The sequence below is a fragment of the Nannochloropsis gaditana genome (assembly GCF_000240725.1).
Source record: "Nannochloropsis gaditana CCMP526 unplaced genomic scaffold scaffold196, whole genome shotgun sequence".
NCBI classification, from domain to species: domain Eukaryota; class Eustigmatophyceae; order Eustigmatales; family Monodopsidaceae; genus Microchloropsis; species Microchloropsis gaditana.
Window position 1 is genome coordinate 1 of NW_005803757.1, and position 19,504 is coordinate 19,504.

General features: G+C 53.8%; 1 protein-coding gene across 1 annotated transcript; it reads left to right on the forward strand.

The window, feature by feature from the left end:
* Positions 1-14,170: 14,170 nt before the first annotated feature.
* NGA_2033700 (uncharacterized protein) lies at positions 14,171-14,898 on the forward strand (the record flags this gene model as incomplete). The annotated part of the gene is made up of 1 exon (XM_005855433.1): positions 14,171-14,898. A coding segment is annotated over one exon (728 nt), but the record flags the coding sequence as incomplete, so codon positions are not given.
* Positions 14,899-19,504: the final 4,606 nt, after the last annotated feature.

The following is a 19,504-nucleotide window of genomic DNA, read 5'->3' on the forward strand; positions in this document are numbered from 1 at the left end:
CCACGGGCCGGGCGCGCTTTGAGCCCGAGCACCGAGCTCTGGTCTGGCGGATTAAGCGCTTCCCCGGGGGCTGCGAGTTCATGATCACCGCCGACGTCACCCTTATGCCCAGCACCAGCAACAAGGCCTGGTCGCGCCCCCCCATCCAGGTGGAGTTCCAGGTACCCATGTTCACGTCCTCAGGGGTACACGTCCGCTTCCTGCGCGTCTACGACAAGAGCGGATGTACGTAAAGCACGGCGAGGGACGTGGGCGGGGGGAAGCACATCGATTCTCACGCGTCTGTACCCACCTATGTTCGCCGCTTCCACCTTGTCGCAGATCAAACCAACCGCTGGGTGCGATACATAACCAGAGCTGGTTCATTCTCGGTGCGTCACGTGGTGTACACGGAAACATTATCATGCACGTGTGCGAGGTCACATGTATTCCTTTCGTGAATCAATAGATTTTTCTAATGAGGGCTTGAACTTCGATGCTTGCGACCAAAGTTTTATCCCGATGTGCGCATGATCATGTTGTTGAGATTCTGTCGGTGACGTCAGCCTTCTCCTGCATGGCTTTTCCTGATCTCCGTCGGTGAAGTCGCGCTCAATTTTGGATAACTTACAAATTCTCTTTTTTTCAAATATAGGTACGCATTTAGCGTGAGAAATGAAGTTCAAGGCAGCTGGGCCCTGATAGGATGATGAAAATGTTTATTGGGTGTTTTTGTAAAGGAAACTCAACATGGTCGAACAGGAGAAGGTCCTGGGGTTCAATAACACACGTCTCTCGTCGACTAAAGAACTCATCCGTTAACATCAGGAGGAACTGTCGCTTTCGTTTCTTTGAAATGGTTGTAGGTTGTCTTGACGGCCATCTCCCTCCCCAATGGCAAGGACTGGCGTGCATTCCTTGTCCACGGTCATGTCAAATGGCTCACATGGCTCCAACCCCAGATTTCTGAGTCAGACTTCACCCTCTACGCCACATCATTTCGTTTGCACTCGAGCTTCGTATTTATAACCCCTTCTCAGGAGCCATTCTCGACGCGACTACGCGTCCCGATCCCCCTTGGGCCCATTTAGGTCGTGGCTCCTCCCGACCTCACGTGGTCAGAAGACCAGTACATGTCGACTTACCAAGCAGTGATGTACCGCCAATCTCAATGCTTGCTGTACAGCAGATGTCTGGCCTTCACTTCCCATCGGTACTTGACAACACATTCAGGCAGGCCTCGCCAAGACAGGCAAAGCGAAGGGATCATGATGGCACAGGACCTCTCGACTGCGGCCGAGGGTCAGTGACATTTTCAGTGCTCACCCAGCCGCGCAGTGTTGAGGTACGGGGGGCGATGGACACGAAAATGAGCGGGGCATGGGGGCCAACGATCAGTCACTCCCCGCAACAGCTCTGCTGTAAAGACTAGGAAGATGCATTCACGATCACTTTTTTTTGACGCTTACGCCATCGCCGACAGGCACTTGACAGGAAAGGAAGACACTCTACCCTGAATCCGAACCATACCATTGACAATTTGTCCCTCCTCCCGTAGATAGCAGCAAGAAGGGTGCATTGTGAATGTGGCCTCAACCAGAGGACGCGGTTTGAGTTGTTTTAAGGAACAGCCACTGCTGCGACAACAGATCAAAATCTGAATTTGTTCCGCTCTACGCCGATCCGTGTACTTCTGTTTCAGCCATAGGCACGCTGCCTAGGAAGGAATGGATGAGCTCGCTGCTCAAGAGCTTGAGATCCATGAGAATAAAGCGGGAGAAATTGTCCCCACACTACACTCTTTTGTGGCGGGGTGCGCAGGAGGGGTTGTTTCCCTCGCTGTCGGCCAGCCCTTTGACACCATCAAAGTCCGTCTCCAAGCCTCGACAAAATTCAAAGGCGCGATAGACTGTTTGCGACGACTCCTAGCGACAGAAGGGCCTCTGGCGCTTTTCAAGGGCATGTCTTCCCCGGTGCTCTCCGCATCTTTTGTCAACGCCATCGTCTTCACGTCTTACAACGAGACCATGACACTCATAAAAAAGACCGACCCGGAGGCTCGGAAGAGGCCCACCTACGAACAGGTCTTCTTGGCAGGCTCCGTGGCTGGCGCGCTTCAGTGCTCAGTGTTGACCCCCAGCGAGCTGATCAAATGCCGCCTGCAGACAGACATGACGCGGCCCCGCTCCCAGGGCCTGCTCTCCTGCATCCGGGAGGTGTATCGGGAGGGCGGATTGCGAGCTTTCTTCAACGGCTTCGGGCCCACCTTGGTCCGTGATTTACCTGCCTTCGGCTGTTACTTCGCCCTGTACGAGGTAGTCAAGGACAAGTTGGAGGGCAGGGGAGCCTCCCCCTGGCTCTCTTCCTCCGTGGCGGGCGGGTTCGCCGGTTGCTTCTCCTGGATCATCGTCTACCCTGTTGACGTAATTAAGACGGTGATGCAGACGCAGCGGGGAACTGGGCCAAGGCACGGGATGTTGGAGACAGGGTTGAGGCTATGGAGGACAGAGGGCTTGGGCGTCTTCTTACGGGGAGCCTCGATCGCCATGGTGCGCGCATTGCCTGTCAACTGCATCGTCTTCCCCGTCTACGAATGGACGGTGGAGTTTCTGGGAAAGATTGACAGCCTGCACAGCACGCGGTGGCCGGTCAAACTGCTCCCATCCGCCCCAGATGTCGGAGAGACTGGCACCGGCGGCCTTAGGAATGTCGACTCCGACGGCGTGGATGCCCGCACCGACGGCGAGAAGATCTCTGCCACATGAGCACTGTGGCGAATCTCACAAGAAAAGAATTGTAATTTATAGGCGCATGACCCTGTCCGCCCAAGCTGAGATCCTTTAGAGAGATTAGGTGGCTGTTAAAGAAAGGCAAACTTTCTTGACGTGCAACATCTTGGGAGGTTCACGAGTCCAACCTGTACAGAGGTCGAAGTAGCTTAGCCTGTTTACATAGAGTGGAAGGGGAGATCCTGAAAGTTCTTCTATTAGGCTGCTAGCCATATGTCCACTCAAAATAATGATGCTTCAACAAACTGACCATCGTAACTTTCTTTTGTTTTGTGTGTTTTTTAAGTGAAACCCGTCAGGCCCAATTCCTTGATCACGTTTTGATAAGATGCAAAGTCTTTTCGCCGCAAATACTTCATGAGGGTGCGCCGTCTGGTCAGCAAGGCTGTATAACCGCGACGCGCTGCCTTGTCCTGCTTGTTTGCATTGCAGTGGTCCTTGACGTGCTTTATGCGCACGGTCAAACATGCCACCTGCACAGAGGTCGATCCCGTGTCTCCTGGTCGCACTCCAAATTTTTCAATGAACTCTTGCTTCTCGGCTTGCTTTCGCTCGGGCGCGTCCGCATTCTCTATGCTCAACGCCCGCTGCACTGGGTTCGGAGCGTCTTGCAGAAGGCTTCCAGGGATCAAATATTTGTAGGAAGGGGATTTACTGGGCGGAGAAAGGGGCTCCGAAGAGGCAGCGGAGGAGGCGAGCAGGCGGTTGGTGGGGCCATTCTTGCATGAAGAAATAGATGAGGACGGGAGACGCGCCAGGGAGGCTAGTTGCTGTCGCCACATGACCACAAAGCTCGCAAGCTAAAAACCCTTACCCACTGCTTACAACCTGAGCTGACTAAGATTGTGCAGTTACAATGTGTTATGAGTTATGTTGATCATTCCCATACCTTCTGTCCCATATAACCATTCATGATATAAATGGTGTGAGGATGGGCGGGCGAAACCAAGAAAAGCGAGATCAGACAAGGTGATGACTAGACTAGGGCAGCTACACGATATTTTCAGTCATGGCCGTCTTGAGAAGTTGACCGCTTTCCAATGTATAGAAATTTGACTCTATCTCGCACACAAATGACACTGCGGCTGTTGGATGCTATGAAAGCTCCTGGGGTGCCTTTCTTGTGGAGGCTCGCTGAGGAGTGGCTGGACATCGATTGTGATGTCACGACCTGTCTTGTGTTGCAAGCCTGACAACGAAACAGTAGACAAAAAGGAGTTCCACTGCGTTTTGGATTCTTATATGGCACACGTCACGGCAATTGGAGCACGTGGCTCTCAAGAGAGACTTCTCCTTCTAAAACGTTTGCATCACCTCCTTGCCCCTTCATAGTTTCCACTTCTTCCTATCATCTCTTTTCTTCCGTCCTCCATTTCCCCTCAAGCCTACAAAGTTGGTCGGTGATTTATCAATTTTTTAGAACTGTCATCATATCTGTTGCTTACCGGGACCCTTACAACGCGTTAGTTGTCTTGTTTTCCGCGGCGCAAAGCTTGCCAAAATCTGATTTTTTTTGGTACTGTTGGGATGGAATGTGTACATCCGCTTTCACTATACACCGGGATCGGTACAATGCAGGTCTGCGTTTCCGCACATCACGTGGATGTCCTACTACTTGGCAACTTTTTCCTGACAACTACCAATTGACATACGGTGTTGTGCGACAGCTGCGTGAGACGTGAGTTGAACCAGGGCGTCGAGGCCGAAAGATGATCAAATAAATTGACACAAGAAATCAGGGAATAAGCTTTAATCTTCGTATACTATCGCTTCAGTTTGCTATTTGATCAGCTAGGCGGCCTCAAATTCGATGGGCTGACTACAACAACTTCCGCATGCGCTACCCGCTTGACTGTGTCCACAGATCCCAGATGCCAACGGAGAATCGTCGACCCTTTAAAGTAGGTTTTTAGAAAGTCTCGATAGGTTCCAGGATCGTCTTGCAAGGGAACCTCCAACGTGTGCAAACTTAGCACGCGCTCTTCCTCCTTTTCTAGCGCAGACAAGGCATTTAGGGACGGTTCACCAAAAATAGAATCCGACTCAGTACCGTCATTACTCGAGTTTCTCTCAAAAACCATCACGTCTGTCATGAGACTTGTTGGTTGCTTTTGTCCTTGTGTGCCTTGCGCTAAAAAGCAGGCGTCGGCCCAGATCAGGATGCACGCGAAACAAGCTTCCTGTCGTAGCGCTTGTGCCTCCCAAATAAGGCGTGTTGCTTGCGGTGGGCAACAAAAAGGCGCTTGTTAGCTGCGATAGTACAATTGCAGAGTATAAACCTATCAGAAGCAAAACTGCTGGCATGTTGATGAGACATATGATGGTGAAACTTAATGGGGAGCTGTGGTAGCGAGGCCTGGCAGTTCCTTTTGACACCGGCATGTGACAGGAAGCCATAGACACTGTGCGTGTGAAAAATGAAAGGTTATACTTACTGTATTTACTGTAACTGGAAAAGCAAAACGGGTTGCCTGCATGAGAACAGGCTCATCGAGTGAATGCACTTGAAGCACATACAAAGCGTGGCGAACAACGGGAGCCGCCCGTGCGATGGCCTCGATCAGATCTATCCTACCATGTATCTGGACGGATCTTGAGCCGGAAGTATGACTGGGCGTTGTTGTGGGGCAGAGTCACCCACCTAGATGTCTTGCTCTTTTGCCACTCGTCGTCCAAGGATAATAAGACACCCGCTGATTGCATCCACCTTGCCCGTATCAGCACAGGACCCAGGGTAGCTGCGACCGCGATCATGACCAACAAGAAAACCGCCGGCCGCGCAGTGCATCCCACAAACCACGTCGCAAATGTGCCCGTCATTGACGATCCACGGTTCAGCTCAATGCACTCGGCACCGGTAAGCGTTCATCGGCGTGGTCCCTTTATCAACCTCCCCCCTCCAATCCCACAGCCAACTCCAGTTTTTCAAGACACAGACTCATGTTCTATTTGTCATGCATGAACTAGACCTTTCAACGTATCCCGAAAGATGAGCGCAAGTTCAAGATTGATCCACGTTTTGAAGCTGTGCTGAGCGACCCCCGTTTTCGGACGGTAGATGCGGGGACGGTGGACATGCGAGGAAAGAAGACCAAAGGAAAGAAAAAAGTGATGGACGACCTCCGAGCCTTCTACACCGTGGCACAGGATGGAGAGGAAACTGCATGGAAAGAAGATGGCAAGGGAGCTGCCGGAGGGGGGCGAATGGTGGGAAAAGAAAAAAAGGGCGAGAAGGGAGGGAAAGCTAGCATGAGCGAGCCCCAGCCGGACTCTCGATTCCAAGGCCGTACGGAGCGAAATAGATGTTTGAAGAAAGTCGATGGAACCCAAACATATGAGGATGATGACGATGGAGCGCAGGACACCGAGGCAAGTTCTGATGAAGACCGAGGAAGCGGAGCGGGTGAGGGGAAGATGAGTGACGCCGGCGATGTCGGGGAAAATTGCGACGACTCCCGTGATGAGGCGGAGCCGGGGAAGCAAGATTTGTCGTACAGAGATGTAGAGAGCCGCCTGGAGTACTTGAACCGGCTTGCACGCGGAGAGCTCAGTGACGCGTCCACATCCTCCTCCGGCGATCCCAGCGACGACTCACAGGATTCGGAGTCCAACGAGGAGGAGGAGGAAGAGGAGGGGGAGGAGGAGGAAGATGGGGAAGCGATCGAGTCTCGTAAGATCCTGGAAGGACCCATTCCCATGGGCGAAGCCACGTCCCGCCTGGCCATCCTGAACTGCGACTGGGAGCATCTGAAGGCGGTCGACATCCTGGGCCTCCTCCTCTCCTTCAAACCGGACGGCGGGGTCGTGCGGCGGGTGCGTGTCTTCTACTCGGACTACGGGCTGAAAAAGATGGAGGAGGACGCGCGCATGGGTCCCGGGTTTTTGAGGGAGGAGTGGAAGGGCGGTTTGGAGAAGGGCGAGGGGAAGGAGGAGGAGGAGGAGGAGGAGGAGGAGGAGGAGGAGGAGGAGGAGGAGGAGGAGGAGGAGGAGGGTAGTGCTGACGATGGTGTTGATGATAATGATGAGAGTGACGACGACGACGATGATGACGACGACGTGGGTTTGGGGAAAGAGGACAGCCACGGGGAGGAGATCGACCAGGAGCGTCTCCGCGCCTACGAGGTCCAGAAGCTTCGGTACTTCTTCGCCGTGGCGGACTGCGACACCGTGCCGACCGCCTCCGCGCTCTACTCCGAGGTGGACGGGCTCGAGTTCGAGAACTCTTCCTCCCAGGTGGACGTGCGCTTCGTGCCCGCGGACGTTGATTTGGAGGGAAGGAAGGTGCGGGACGAGGCGAGCGGCTCGCTCCCGCACTCCTACCAGCCTCCTGTCTTTGTGACGCGGGCCCTGCAGCAGACGCGGGTGGAGTGCTCATGGGAGGCGGGGGGACGGGGAGAGGGAGAGGAGGTTGACGCAGAGCCATCAATGGGAGGAGATGGAGGAGGACGACATGAGGGCCTACCTGGCATCGAGCAGCAGTGAGGAGGAGGAGGAGGAGGAGGAGGAGGAGGAGGATGAGAAAGGGGGAGGAGGAGGGAGAGGAGGAGGGGGGGGTCGGGGGGAAAAGACGAGAAAATAAAGAGCAGAAGAGAAGGGCGCTGCGGTCGCTGTTACTGGGTGACCTGGTAGGGGAGGAGGAGGGGGCGGACGGGGAGGTGAAAGAGGTGACGTACGTGCCGGGGGAGCGGGGGAAGGCGAAGTGGGAGGAGCGGCAAGCCCGCGTGGCGGAGGAGAAGAAGAGACACGAGGAGACGCCCTTCGAGGCCTTGCTGCGGAAGCGAAGGGAGAAGCGAAAGGAGAAGAGGGAGGGAAAGAAGAAGGGGATGGGAGGGGGAGGAGGAGATAGAGGGCCGGAGGGCGGGGAGGCGATTGAGGAGGATCCGGACGCCTTTTTCTTGGAGGGGTCGGCACAGAGACAAGGTGGGAAGAAGAAGGGCAGCAGGGTGGAGCCTGAGGAGGATGAGGAGGGGAATGACGAGGACGAGGAGGAGGACGAGGAGGGGGCGAGGGAGCGGAGGGAAGCTGAGTTGGAGTTGTTGTTCGCGGGGGAGGCGGAGGAGGAGGGGCGTAGGGACTTTGACATGCGCGCCTTGGAGCGGACAGAGAAGCTGAAGGGGAAGAAGCTGAAGGGGAAGCGGAGGCGGAAGGAGGCGAAGCGGAGCGAGGCGGTGCCCGGCCAGGATTTCCGAGTGGACACATCGGACTCTCGGTTCGCGGCCCTGTTCGAGGGGGACGCCCGCTACGGCATTGAGACGACGAGCAAGGAGTACAAGGAGACAGAGGGGATGGTCCGGATCCTCCGGGAGCAGAGCAAGCGGCGGCGGTTGAAAGAGGGGGAAAGGAGGGAAGGGCGGGAGGAAGGAGAAGGGGGCGGCGGCCACGGGGGAAGGGGGATGCAGAGGGGCCGAGAGGTGGAGGGCATGTCGGGCGGGAAGCCTGCAGAGAACGGAGAGAGGAAAGCGTCCTCTCTGAGCAGGCTCGTGCACAAATTCTCGTCGGGCCCCGCTGCCAGGGGGTAGCAGAGTGCTTGGGGGCGAGAATGACTGCTGCAGCGACAGCACAAAGAAGCAAAGAAAACGTTTTGAAATGTGTCATGTTGTGATTGCTTCTAATTGCACACACCCAGTCATACACCCCTTGCTTTTTTCCCACCCGCGCGCCCGCCCTCGCGCTCTCAAGATGCGACCTCCCACGCCGAGACCGATGGCCCGCCCCCCGACGGTCCAGTCGGCCCTTTGGCTCTTGCCTCCGGAGTCTAGAGGGAGCCCGTCCGCCCTCCTCCGTATCCTCTGACCAACGGCCAGGTTTACCTTCTTCCCTCCCCATCGCTCCCATGAAAGACACGAAACGCTCGGTGCTCGCTCGCTATACCTCCGCCCCGCCCCTCCCACAATTTCCGTGGCTCCTGAACGCGGGCCCCCTCCGCATCGAACCCCACCTCCGATGGCACCCCGCCCCCTCGCTTGTCCCCCTTCACTAAAACTCCAGCGCCCCGTCCACAGCCACCAAGTTAGGGACAGCCTCCTTCCCCGCCACTGCCACGCCCTCTTTCACCCCCTCCTTCAGGCCCAGGCCCATCCCGCCCGCGGCCGACATCTTCACCTCCACGCAAGCCAGGGGGGGGGGGCCTCCCAGCGACCCGCAGGCCTTGGACGCGGCCTCCTCCCCCAGCAGGGCGCAGACGGCCTGGTGGTCCGAGTCGATGTCCAGCTCCTCCAGGGACGGGACGGAGAGGTTCCTGTGAAGGGACTGGGAGGAGGCCTCCCTGCTCAGGTCCCCCCGCCACCCGCCCGAGGACTTGACCAGGCGTTTCCAAGCCTCGTGCGTCTCTCGAATCACGCGCATCGTGTACTTGACGCCCATAAACTCCTCGCCCAGTGCGAATCTGTTTTCGGGCTTTCCGTCGGGGATTTTATAGGTCCGAAACCACTCCCGCACTGCGTCCAAGGTGCCCGGGAGCAGCCTCTCCACGTCCTGCACGTCGTTCAATTCCCGTGCCCACCGGTCCTCCTCGTCGATGGCGATCACCTTCCAATCCGCCTCGCCGTCGTCGATGAGGCAGAGGACGCCCAGGACCTTGACCTGCCTCACCGCCCCCGTCGGGATCTGCCGGAGCCCAATCTCGCAGACGTCCAAGGGATCGTTGTCCCCACCCACCCCTACGTCTTCGGGAACATGCTGCGGATCCTCCCAGGTGCGAGGGAAGCAACCATAGTTAAAAAAAATATCCCCCTTTGAGAACACTCGGGGTTTTCCGTTCTTCTGGTCTTGCTTGATGGGATTGCCGGCCTCCGTCGTGCAAATTTCGAACTTGCGGCGGGTAAATTTGGGGCTAGATACGGAGCGATCGGGTTCCAATCGCACGTTAAAGGAGAGCAAGACGAGAAAAAAAGCCAAGAGTGAATTCATGCATTAGTTCACGTGTGCTACGCTACCCCACGACTGTGGTTAATGCACGAAACACATCACTGTTCCGGCATACTTACATCTCGCAAATAAAGTTGAGAGCGCCTGTGGGCTTGGCGTCGTCGTCGACTGCAAACAGTGGCAGCTCATGCCAAAGCGAAATACGCTCCTGGTTGTGATCAAGGGAATGGACGCGGTAATCCACAGTGTCGTGCTCTCCTTCCTGTATCGCAAGAGGTATGTGAGGTGTATAGTGGAAAAAGATCGAGTCGTCCTTTGAGCTATATAGTAAAAATAGACGAAGCCATACTGAGTCTAGTTATCAGATTATCAACTAAGCTTTATGTGCTTTACTTTCTGACCTATTATTTGGTCAGTGACGGCCAATATGCAATTTTGATTAACTATGGAATTATTCGACTCAGCGATCGGAGTGATTCCTATTTCGTGTCACATCCCCTCAGAGACATCCTACTCAGCAATATCATCGTCGTGAGACAATAGCCGGGACTATGCGCGTACCTGGACCTTAGTCAGGCGGTTGATTGTATTGACGGAGGCCACACGCTTCATGGCCCTGATTGCGGGGTCCAAGGGTGGCTCGGTCCTTCCAAACTGGCGACTTCCTGACCTTCTCTTCACGCCGCGGCGCGCAGCAAGGCTGAGGCTTCGGTATTAGGTGTTGAATCATCAATATGGAGGTAAAAAATATTCAGTGCGTGCCTTTTTAGATTTGTCAATCAAATTCATCAGTCGTTCGTAAGCTTGGGTACTGCCCCAGAGGCTCGCACGTCACGGCCAGAAACGCATGGGCGACGCGATCCCCCAAATATTCTGTGGAGATTCGACATGTTTGGTCATCGCATTGGAAGCGCGACCAGACCATGCAGTCCTTCATATGTAAAGTGAGTCTTTTCTTGATCTTTCTCAGACATGCGTGAAGCGTACATGGAATATCGGACCACTTCGTCGAGTAGCGGATCGATCTGGTATCTCCGCTTACTTAACGACGTTTTCAGTCCGCCACCGCCACGTACTGTGCGGACATGGGTACCTACTAGTTTGAGAATAAGGCATAAATGAAGTTGTCGCAGTACGTTCTATCCTCTCCAATTGGAGTAATTGCCACGAAAGTGCATGGAGGAGGAGAATCGCAGTCGTGAGTGCCGCATTATTCAGGGTCCTGTTTAATACCAGCGTGACCGCTCAAATGCCCGGCGGTACGGTTTAAATCGGGAAGTAGGAGGTTGGAAACGGACGCCGACTCGAACGAACGGGATCAGGCTTGCTTGAACGTCGCGATGGATGAACGATACCACGAACACAGTAATTAATGAGTTATTTTGTGCTTAGAGCTACTTTCCTTGCATCTTCGTGCTTGACCGAGAATTCCTTCAAACGAGAGGTTGCGTAATATGCCGCATAAACAATTCTGGCAGATGCACATAACTTTTAATGTCGAATTTACAACGAGTAAAGTTTCTTCTCAATGAGTAGGCGCTCATCAGTAAAGTCTAAGTGTGGCCACTCCGCCTGCAATTTTTTCATTTCCTTCAGCTGCTTCTTCAAAAATGTTTGATGGGCGGAGCTTGCCTCGTCAAGGGGTCGATGCAAGAGATTACGCTGCAAGCCTTCCATCTCTTTTTTGAATCGGACTGATGCCGAAGAGTTGTCGAAATACGTGTCGACAAAGCGAGTATAAATGTAGTCGAGTGCGAGGGGAGAAGGATGGAGCATATCCGTGGCATAGAAGCGGTAATCTCGGAGGTCATCCATCATGATCTCGTACGCAGGGAAATAGGACAAAAGAGGGGCTTTTAATGACGAGGTAGAGCTCGGGGATGAAGACGTCTTTTCTTTGTCCAAGAATTCATGAACAGCGGCGAGAAGGTGGGCCTTGCTGCGGGCGCTTTGTACTTGTAAAAATGAGAAAGGGAAACATGATGAGTGGATGAAGAACACTCATCCCAAAATACGCGACGACAGCGGGGACGAACACTTTCGATGCATTGACACATAACGAAAATTCACACACATATCAATCGGCCCGCTTCGTTCAAAAGCGCAGCTTTGTGATAAGCCATCTCACCGCACACCACGCCGTCCCTCCGAGCCTACACACCTGCCTCACCGCCGGCGTTTCGGATGTGGCGAACCGGAGAGACGGTGAAGCTGATAGTGCAATGAGGATTCAGACACCTAATCGACTCCACAGTTTGATGGAGTGCCTGGACTATGCGAGGAGGGTCTGACGGCACAAGGTTGGAGGGTAAAATTCCGGGGAGTAGACGACCTAGGCATATAAGGGTGCAGCAAAGTGGATTTCACGCCCATGGTCTCACCCACCTAACAGCTCGCGCCGAAAGCATGCAGCGGGAAGCCGATGGCAATTGGCGACAATTTGTCCACCATCGTTCGCTCCTCTTGCCCTCAGTTGCTGCTTTTCCTCACGCCCCTCTATTCCCTCAGCCCCGTCTGCTTTGCTCTCTTCCCCGTTGCATCCCTCCCTTTCTTCTCTCTGTTTATCCAGTTCATCCGTTTTTTTGAAGTAAACATACGCATGAGCCGTTCCAAGAGTCACAAAGACGTGTTGCGCCCCGCGTAAGAACGCGCGGCCCGCCATTAAACGTGCATTGATACCTGCCAGGGCATTCGAGCGGTCCCGATCGCTGAAGCCTGAGTGGTGCTCGAGGCTGTGGTAGGGAGAAGAGGTCAAACACCTGAAAAGCTCGGCTGCCTTAAAATTCTCTTTCATGATGTCTTACAGTCAAAGGTAACTTGATGATTGAATGCGCATGCGCGCCAAGCGATGACGTTGATATCGCTCTCTCACCTGATCCATCGTCCGTCCTGCGGATGCCTCAGGAGCTCCTCTTGGTCGAAGAGACGGCCTGTTGCGAGGCGATGCAGGCAACGTGCGATTGAAACGGGGTTATACGAAGTGCCGAACGGATTAACCTCCACTTTCATTTTCAGCTTCTCTTTGAGTGTGTTGCCCATGGTGTCCGAAAAGCAGGAACCGATGAAAAATACTTGATCAGCGGGGTGGATGCGGCAAGCATCGGGGCGAGGAGCGATAGGGACGATCGTACGAAAGCTGTTGTGAAAAGAGCTGGAAATTCTTGTCGATGACCTGGTTCGCGTGACAAGTAATTGGTCGGGCCGGCTCGTACCGACGCGTGGGAGGGGGGGAGGTAGAAAAGATGACGCCGATAACATGGCAAGTCTGCCATCTTGAGGAGGTGAAAAAGAACATGCCACGAGCATGATATTCTTGACGACCAAGAGTGATCGCAGAGAAGTTTTTTCTCCGGTTCCTACCGGCGTAGCATGACGTCCCTGAGCAGGCCCTCGGGATAGAGCGTGGTTTCCTCTGCCAGGAAAATAGCGCGTTGAGCTGCAAGTCATGCCTCCGCAACGGCTCGCATTCTCATTAATTTCCCCCTGTCCGCAGAGAAGTAGTACAACGGGGTTGATTCAGACGCGTTCTTGTGCCCGGATGTCCCACTCTTCATTTTTATCCGAACGCCGGCCCCCCCGTCGGCCCTCTCGCTGATAAAATTCCATCCCCTTCAAACCAATGTACCCGGTCTGTCCCACCACAACCTCGAGCCCCGTCCTCACCCGCTGTGCGCTCTCCGACCCCCATTCTGCACACAGCGTGCCCATGGCAGCAGACAGAGACGACCACTCGTTGGTGGAAAGTGAAGGTCGGGCCACCGCCGCCCTCCCTATTGGGGACCCCGCGAGCGAGGCCGCAGCAGCCGGAACAGGACCCTGCAACGAGGAGTTTCAAGAGCTACTAGAAAGCCTCCACAATGAATTGGATGAGGTCACAAAGAAGAAGGCCTCAGTGGAGGCTGCTTTAGGCGATGAATTGGATTCGTTGCTTATCGTCGAGGCAACTAAGGCAGTGCCTGCCCCGGATGGAAAGCAACTCGCCCTTCAAATGAAGGACTTGGAGAAAGCTTTTGCACCCACCAGGGTGGCCGACCTGACTGCAAAAGTCAGTGCATTGACGGAACACGTGTATGGGTGCCAAGAGCTTGCGGATAAGATGAGTTCCAGCGTCCGGGAGCTCGACGAACGGCAAATGCGGGTGCAGCGGGTGTTGGCCATGGTGGAAGACATCATAAATCTTAAAACCTGCGCGGAGGGTGTGGCCCGTGCCCTGGAGGAAGATGATCTCCTTGGTGCTACCAGCTACGTGCGCCAATTCCACAGCATTGAGGGAGCATCCGCAAAGGCATCGGGGCATTACAATGTCCTCGTGGCCGCGGAGGCGCGGTTGAAGGAGACGGTGTTGAGAAGGGTGCACTTGGCGGTCTCACGGTCCGAGCTGGACGACGTGTTCAAATTCTGCCCGCTTCTGGGTCCCTTGGGCCTGGCCAAGGAAGGCGCGAGCATTTACGAGTCCTTCGCGGAGCGGCTGCTGAAAGAGGGGCTCGACCCCCTGGCCGCGGAGACGAATAAGCTCCCGGCCGTACAGCTGTTGCCCAAGATCTACAACACCGCGGCAGGTTTTTTGCAGCGTCATTTGCCCTTGGTGTCGCACGGCTTCAAACAGGTGGACGCGGACGTGTCTTTGATCCGCCTGGTCCAGCGAGAGTGCGAGGATGCGGCCATCCCGGTGATTCGTCGGTTTCTGGAGGACAAAGGCGTGGCCGAGAAGTGCCGCGCGGTGGCGGAGGCCAGCCGCGGCGACGATGGGTTGGACGGTGGGGCATTTCACGCCCGGAAGGAGGGGGGCCATCGCCGACGAGGAGCGCAGGCTTCGGGCGGCGAGGGAGAGGAGGCGTTACCCATCGGGGAGATGGACGGGCTGATGGACGCGCTCGCCCTCGTGATACAGCACACGGAGAGCTACGACCGGTTCCTGCGACACGTGGCGGCCGAGGTTCTGGAGACGGGCCGGGACCTGGGAGCGCCCGTCTTGCCGGCGGTCACGGATTTGAACGGGGCGGTGGCGGAGGTCGCCGGGCCCTTCGCCCTGTTGGAGGACTATGTGATGCGCGCCTCCATCGCCAAGGCTCTGCAGATCGACGAGCTACCGCCCTGCCCGCTCTCGCTCGTGCNGGCAGGCACCTCCCTCGTGGCCTCGGGCGCAGGGATTGCCTCCATCGGCGAGGGCGACGACCTGCTCCTCAGCACCGGCCGTGGGGACTCTCCCCTCACCTCGAGCGCCGTAGACGACAGCTTCTACGTGCTCAGGCGGTGCGCTCGACGTGCCTTGGTCACCGGGCACGCAGGGACGGCCTCCGCCATCATCAATTACATCAATGGTGCCCTCTCGGACGAGCTCATGTCCGTCTTGAGCGCCAAAGTCCGGTCTCTTCGAGAGCTCCCTCTGCCAATCGGGCTGCTCCCCGCCGCCTCCTCTTTGGGGGCACCCGTTGCAGGTACAGCGGTGGTAGCTGTCAAGCAGCATTGGAGCAAAGTGAAGGAGGGAATAGGTGCGGGCCTGGAGACTGCGCAACAGCTCACCGCGGCTGCGGGGTCTTTGATGGGCGGCGCTGCCGGCGTGGGCCTGGGCGGGGGGGGATTGGGGGCGGTGACTTGTTACCCTTACGAGGAGGCGAAGAACGCTTTGGATCGTCTGGTCATGCTGAACAACCTGTCCGCCTGCGCGCGCTACACTCTTAAATTGCAGCAAGAATTGATGGCCGAGGTTCCCTCCATTTTCCAGGACGACCCACCGACGCAGCAGCTCATGGCGTGCCTGCAGGACATGTCGGTGACGGCGAAGCACTTCGAGCAGACGGTGGACGAGGGTTTGCAGCACGTGGCGGCACTCATCAAGCCCAAGTTGCGCAGCTTCCTCCAGGACGCGTTGGGGGTGGCACAGGCCGTGGGGAAAGGGCAAGGAGGGGATGCGGGCCAGGGGGGGGCAAGAGGGGGCAGCAAGGTTTCCTACGAGTTGGACGAGGACGAGTTTGCAGCCAATGAGGCGGCAGATCCATTCATGAATCGGTTCCTTGAGTTTTTGGGGGGGTTGCTGGGACCGATATCCCTACGGCTTACGGGACGAAATTTCAGTGTCCTGAAAATGTCGGTGGTGGCCTACATGGCCAAGCGTTTGGAGTATTTGCTGATGCGGCTACCCTTCACACAACTGGGTGCTTTGCAGCTCGATAAAGATCTGCGCTGCTTGATAGCCTTCTTTCCATCGTCCACGGGCTATGGCGATTATAGCGAGACTGGTCAAGAGAGCGGACGAGTTCGAGATTATTTCGCTCGCCTTATGCAGATGAGTCATTTGCTGAACCTTGATGTCCCTACAGACATAGTAGATGTCTTCGGAGGTAACAGCATGAAGCTCACAGTTGAAGAAGCGCTCAACGTCATGAGGTTGCGAACTGATTGGGAAGAGGTTGAAATCTGCAAAGCTCAGGAACACCTGCTTATGACATTATCAAATGGAATATCTTCCGACGCACTATGAAAGCCATGAATTGAAAGAACGTTGTAAAGTATCGTGCTGCCCTGGTATCTTTATTTTAGCCTCAAAATCTCGTTCTATATTGATCACGAAGAATCCCTTCTTCGATGGTGGAAAAGGGAGATGACGTGCGAAAAATGTCTCTATGAAGGCTAATAGAATTTTCATGTTTTATTTTTGATTTTCAAAGGGCGCAACGGCTTGGATTGTTTGTTGCTTTAGGTTTGATATTAACCCAAGATATCATGACGGATGGATCAAAGGTACATTAAAAACTTTCACCAACTTACTTGACACTCATGATTATACAAGCAAGGCCTTCTCGGGAGGTAACACGAAAATCCGACTACGGCACAGCTTCAGCGGACAACGCAGCGGGATGATGATATCTTTCACGAATATCGTACCACCTGGTTTCTATGTCCTTTATTAACAATAATTCATGTTCGGATAAGTTGAAAAACTGGTCGTATCTGGTCTAATGGGAAAAGGAAGTAGGACAACAAAAGAAAGGAGGGAACATCCGGAAACAGCTGCTCAGCCGTTTTTTTTTGAATTTGTCGCTCTCAAATCTCGAAGGACACCTTGCTCGCTCAAACCGCGTCCTTCTTGCGGCAAGTGAAGAAATTCAGCTTTTACTTTGCATTTCCACGTTTTTATTGCTCGTTGCTGCAATTAACAAATGATTTGCGTTGATAGGTATATTTTCACCTTTGTAATTTGGTCTAAATATGTGGTCGTTTGTTATTCGCGCAAGCAGGTCGAGCTTTTTGTGAAAGCTTACGATTCTGACCGAATGGAAGCCCGTTTCTTTGAAAGGCGTTGTCTGTACTCCACCATATGCTGAGCGTCTCCGCAGAAGTACATTTTTAAAAGTGGATTTTAAAGGCAATCTGAAATAGGACAAACTACACAAATAAGATGAGTGCCGCACGATGTTTGCTTACGCGGTGATATTGATACTGCTGACTGTGAAGCATTATTTATATCATCTTCCCTAGTGGCCTCGAGTATTTTCTTGAAAAGACTTTCTGCGTCTTAAGGAAGCTCTTTGTCTTAATTCGTCTTTTCTTTCACATATGAGACCAGCTTCAAAAATGACGACAGCCGTTTGCACAAGCCAATGGTATTGCCCCCCGGAGACTTTGACGGCCACCACCCGTGTCTATGCCGCACGAAATACAACTTATTCCTTCATCCAGGTATGTAAAAATTAACAAACGCCTTTTCTGCGCTCCATCCTGCCGAAAAAGAGCCGAGAGGGTAAAATGATTGCCATTAGGCACATTTTAGGCAAATGACTTCTTGTGGACTCTCAGCTACCCTGGAATGTCAAGTTAAACAAACGGACAACAATGCCCTTCCTTGCCAACAAATCAAAAATCAATTTCTGTACACTTGACTTCATCTTACCATACAATCCCTACGCATCCTCCGTATTCATTTGTAGTTCTGGCAACTTTATCCATGGCTGGAGAACTTTTACGCCCCGTTCGAGAAAAACTTCAACCCCTTGCCGATATTTGAGTTTGTGAGCGGGAACTGGTGGGTCGTTTACATTTCTCTGGCCATCTACATGTCCATGATCATCTTCCTGCCCATGATCATGAAGAAGCGTCCCCTGAAAAACCTGAGCACGCCACTTGCGTGCTGGAACCTCTTTCTGGCTGTGTACAGCACCATTGGCGCCGTTCGCGTGGTCCCCCACTTGCTGTGGTTCATGTCCACGCACACCTTCAAGCAGACTGTCTGCACAGCCCCCTACTACATCAATGGGGACGGTGCCACGGGGCTGTGGGTGACGCTTTTCACGCTCTCCAAGGTGGCGGAGCTCATCGACTCTCTCTGGATATGTTTGAAGGGACGTAGGCCCATCTTCTTGCACTGGTAGGTGTCAGACAATGTTTTTTCGTCCAGGCGTGGGGGGTGGCGAAGAGAAGAGAATTTCGTCCTGGTGCCTTATGCGGTCCTCCCCCTGGAAGAGGGAGCTTGCGTGGCCACGTCTAACGTCAGATGATCTTTCCCTCAATCTTCACAGGTACCATCACGTCTCGGTGCTCTACTTTACATGGGCCGCGCACGAGGCTGCTCACCCGGGCATGTACTTCATCGCCATGAACTACACGGTGCACTCAGTCATGTATACCTACTACTTTCTGATGGCCATCAAGGCGAAGCCCAAATGGCTCAAGTACGTAAAGGGAGGTAGATTGCTACGAGAGTCAGTTGTGTGGCCCGGATTTCTCCTTTAAGATCATCCCTCTTGACGAATTCGTGCCTGAAGCCCTCCTTGCCCTTGCCATCGCTCCGTGCATAACTCGTAAAAGCAGGTCTTACTTGTCTGAAAATTTCTCTTCCCTCTTTCTTCCTATTGTAGCCCTATCTACATCACATTCATGCAAATTGCACAAATGCTGGTGGGCGTCATCATTTCCTGCTTTGGGTTCTACTATTCCTCTATGGACGCTTCTTGCGCTGTCGACCCCTTCGTCCTGAAAGTGTCTGCGGTCATCTATGCGTCTTACCTATACTTGTTCATGCAGTTCATGATCAAGCGTTTCTTCGTCAAGAATGCCAGGGCAGGACAGGAAGGGAAGGTGGCAGCGTCAGCTAAGAAGAATATTTAGGGAATAGTGAGGGCCAACTATGTATTCTGCTCAAGCTCGTCCAACTAACTCTACTATATATGGTGGCCGAGTGTATTTTACTCGCACTTAGAAAAAAACAAATAAAGACAACACCCTGCGTGTGACATGTATAACCAACGTGGGGCTTCATAAAGGTCCTATTGATGGAAGGCGTGCGACCGCCGTACTCACGCCTGCAAGGGGCATCGTCCGCTTTCAAGAAATCTCAAGAACTATGAACAGTGCTTGTCCATAATATAAAATAGTCTAGGATGTCGGGTGGTTGTTATGTGAAGAAGGTATGAGGCGGCCATCACACGCATGTCGGGTGCTGTCCTAAAAATGACAGGCTCCGGAGGCGGTCGTAAATGAATGACGAATAAAGAATGCAAGGACAAATTGAAACAGCCAAAGATTTTTCCGTCAGAGTAAAAATCTTCTTTACTGGCTCAATTTTATGCGTAGCAAATACCGTTTTTGAACGGGTTTCTCACAACGATACCCGGATCTTTCTGAAAGCAAGCACACGGAGGCCTGTGACAAGATTACAAGTATATCTTGCGAGATACATCAAGGGTGGGCTAAACATCTTTTTGGATACCTTATTCGTAAATTGTTGTCGCTACGATTGAAGAATTGTATTATTGCCCTTTTTGATCAAAAAGTCGTTGCTCCAAGCATAGCAAGCAGAACATGATCTCAATATCTGACCCCAGGAACGGGACTGGAAAAGGATCAACATTGCGAAGAGCATGCCAAGGAGA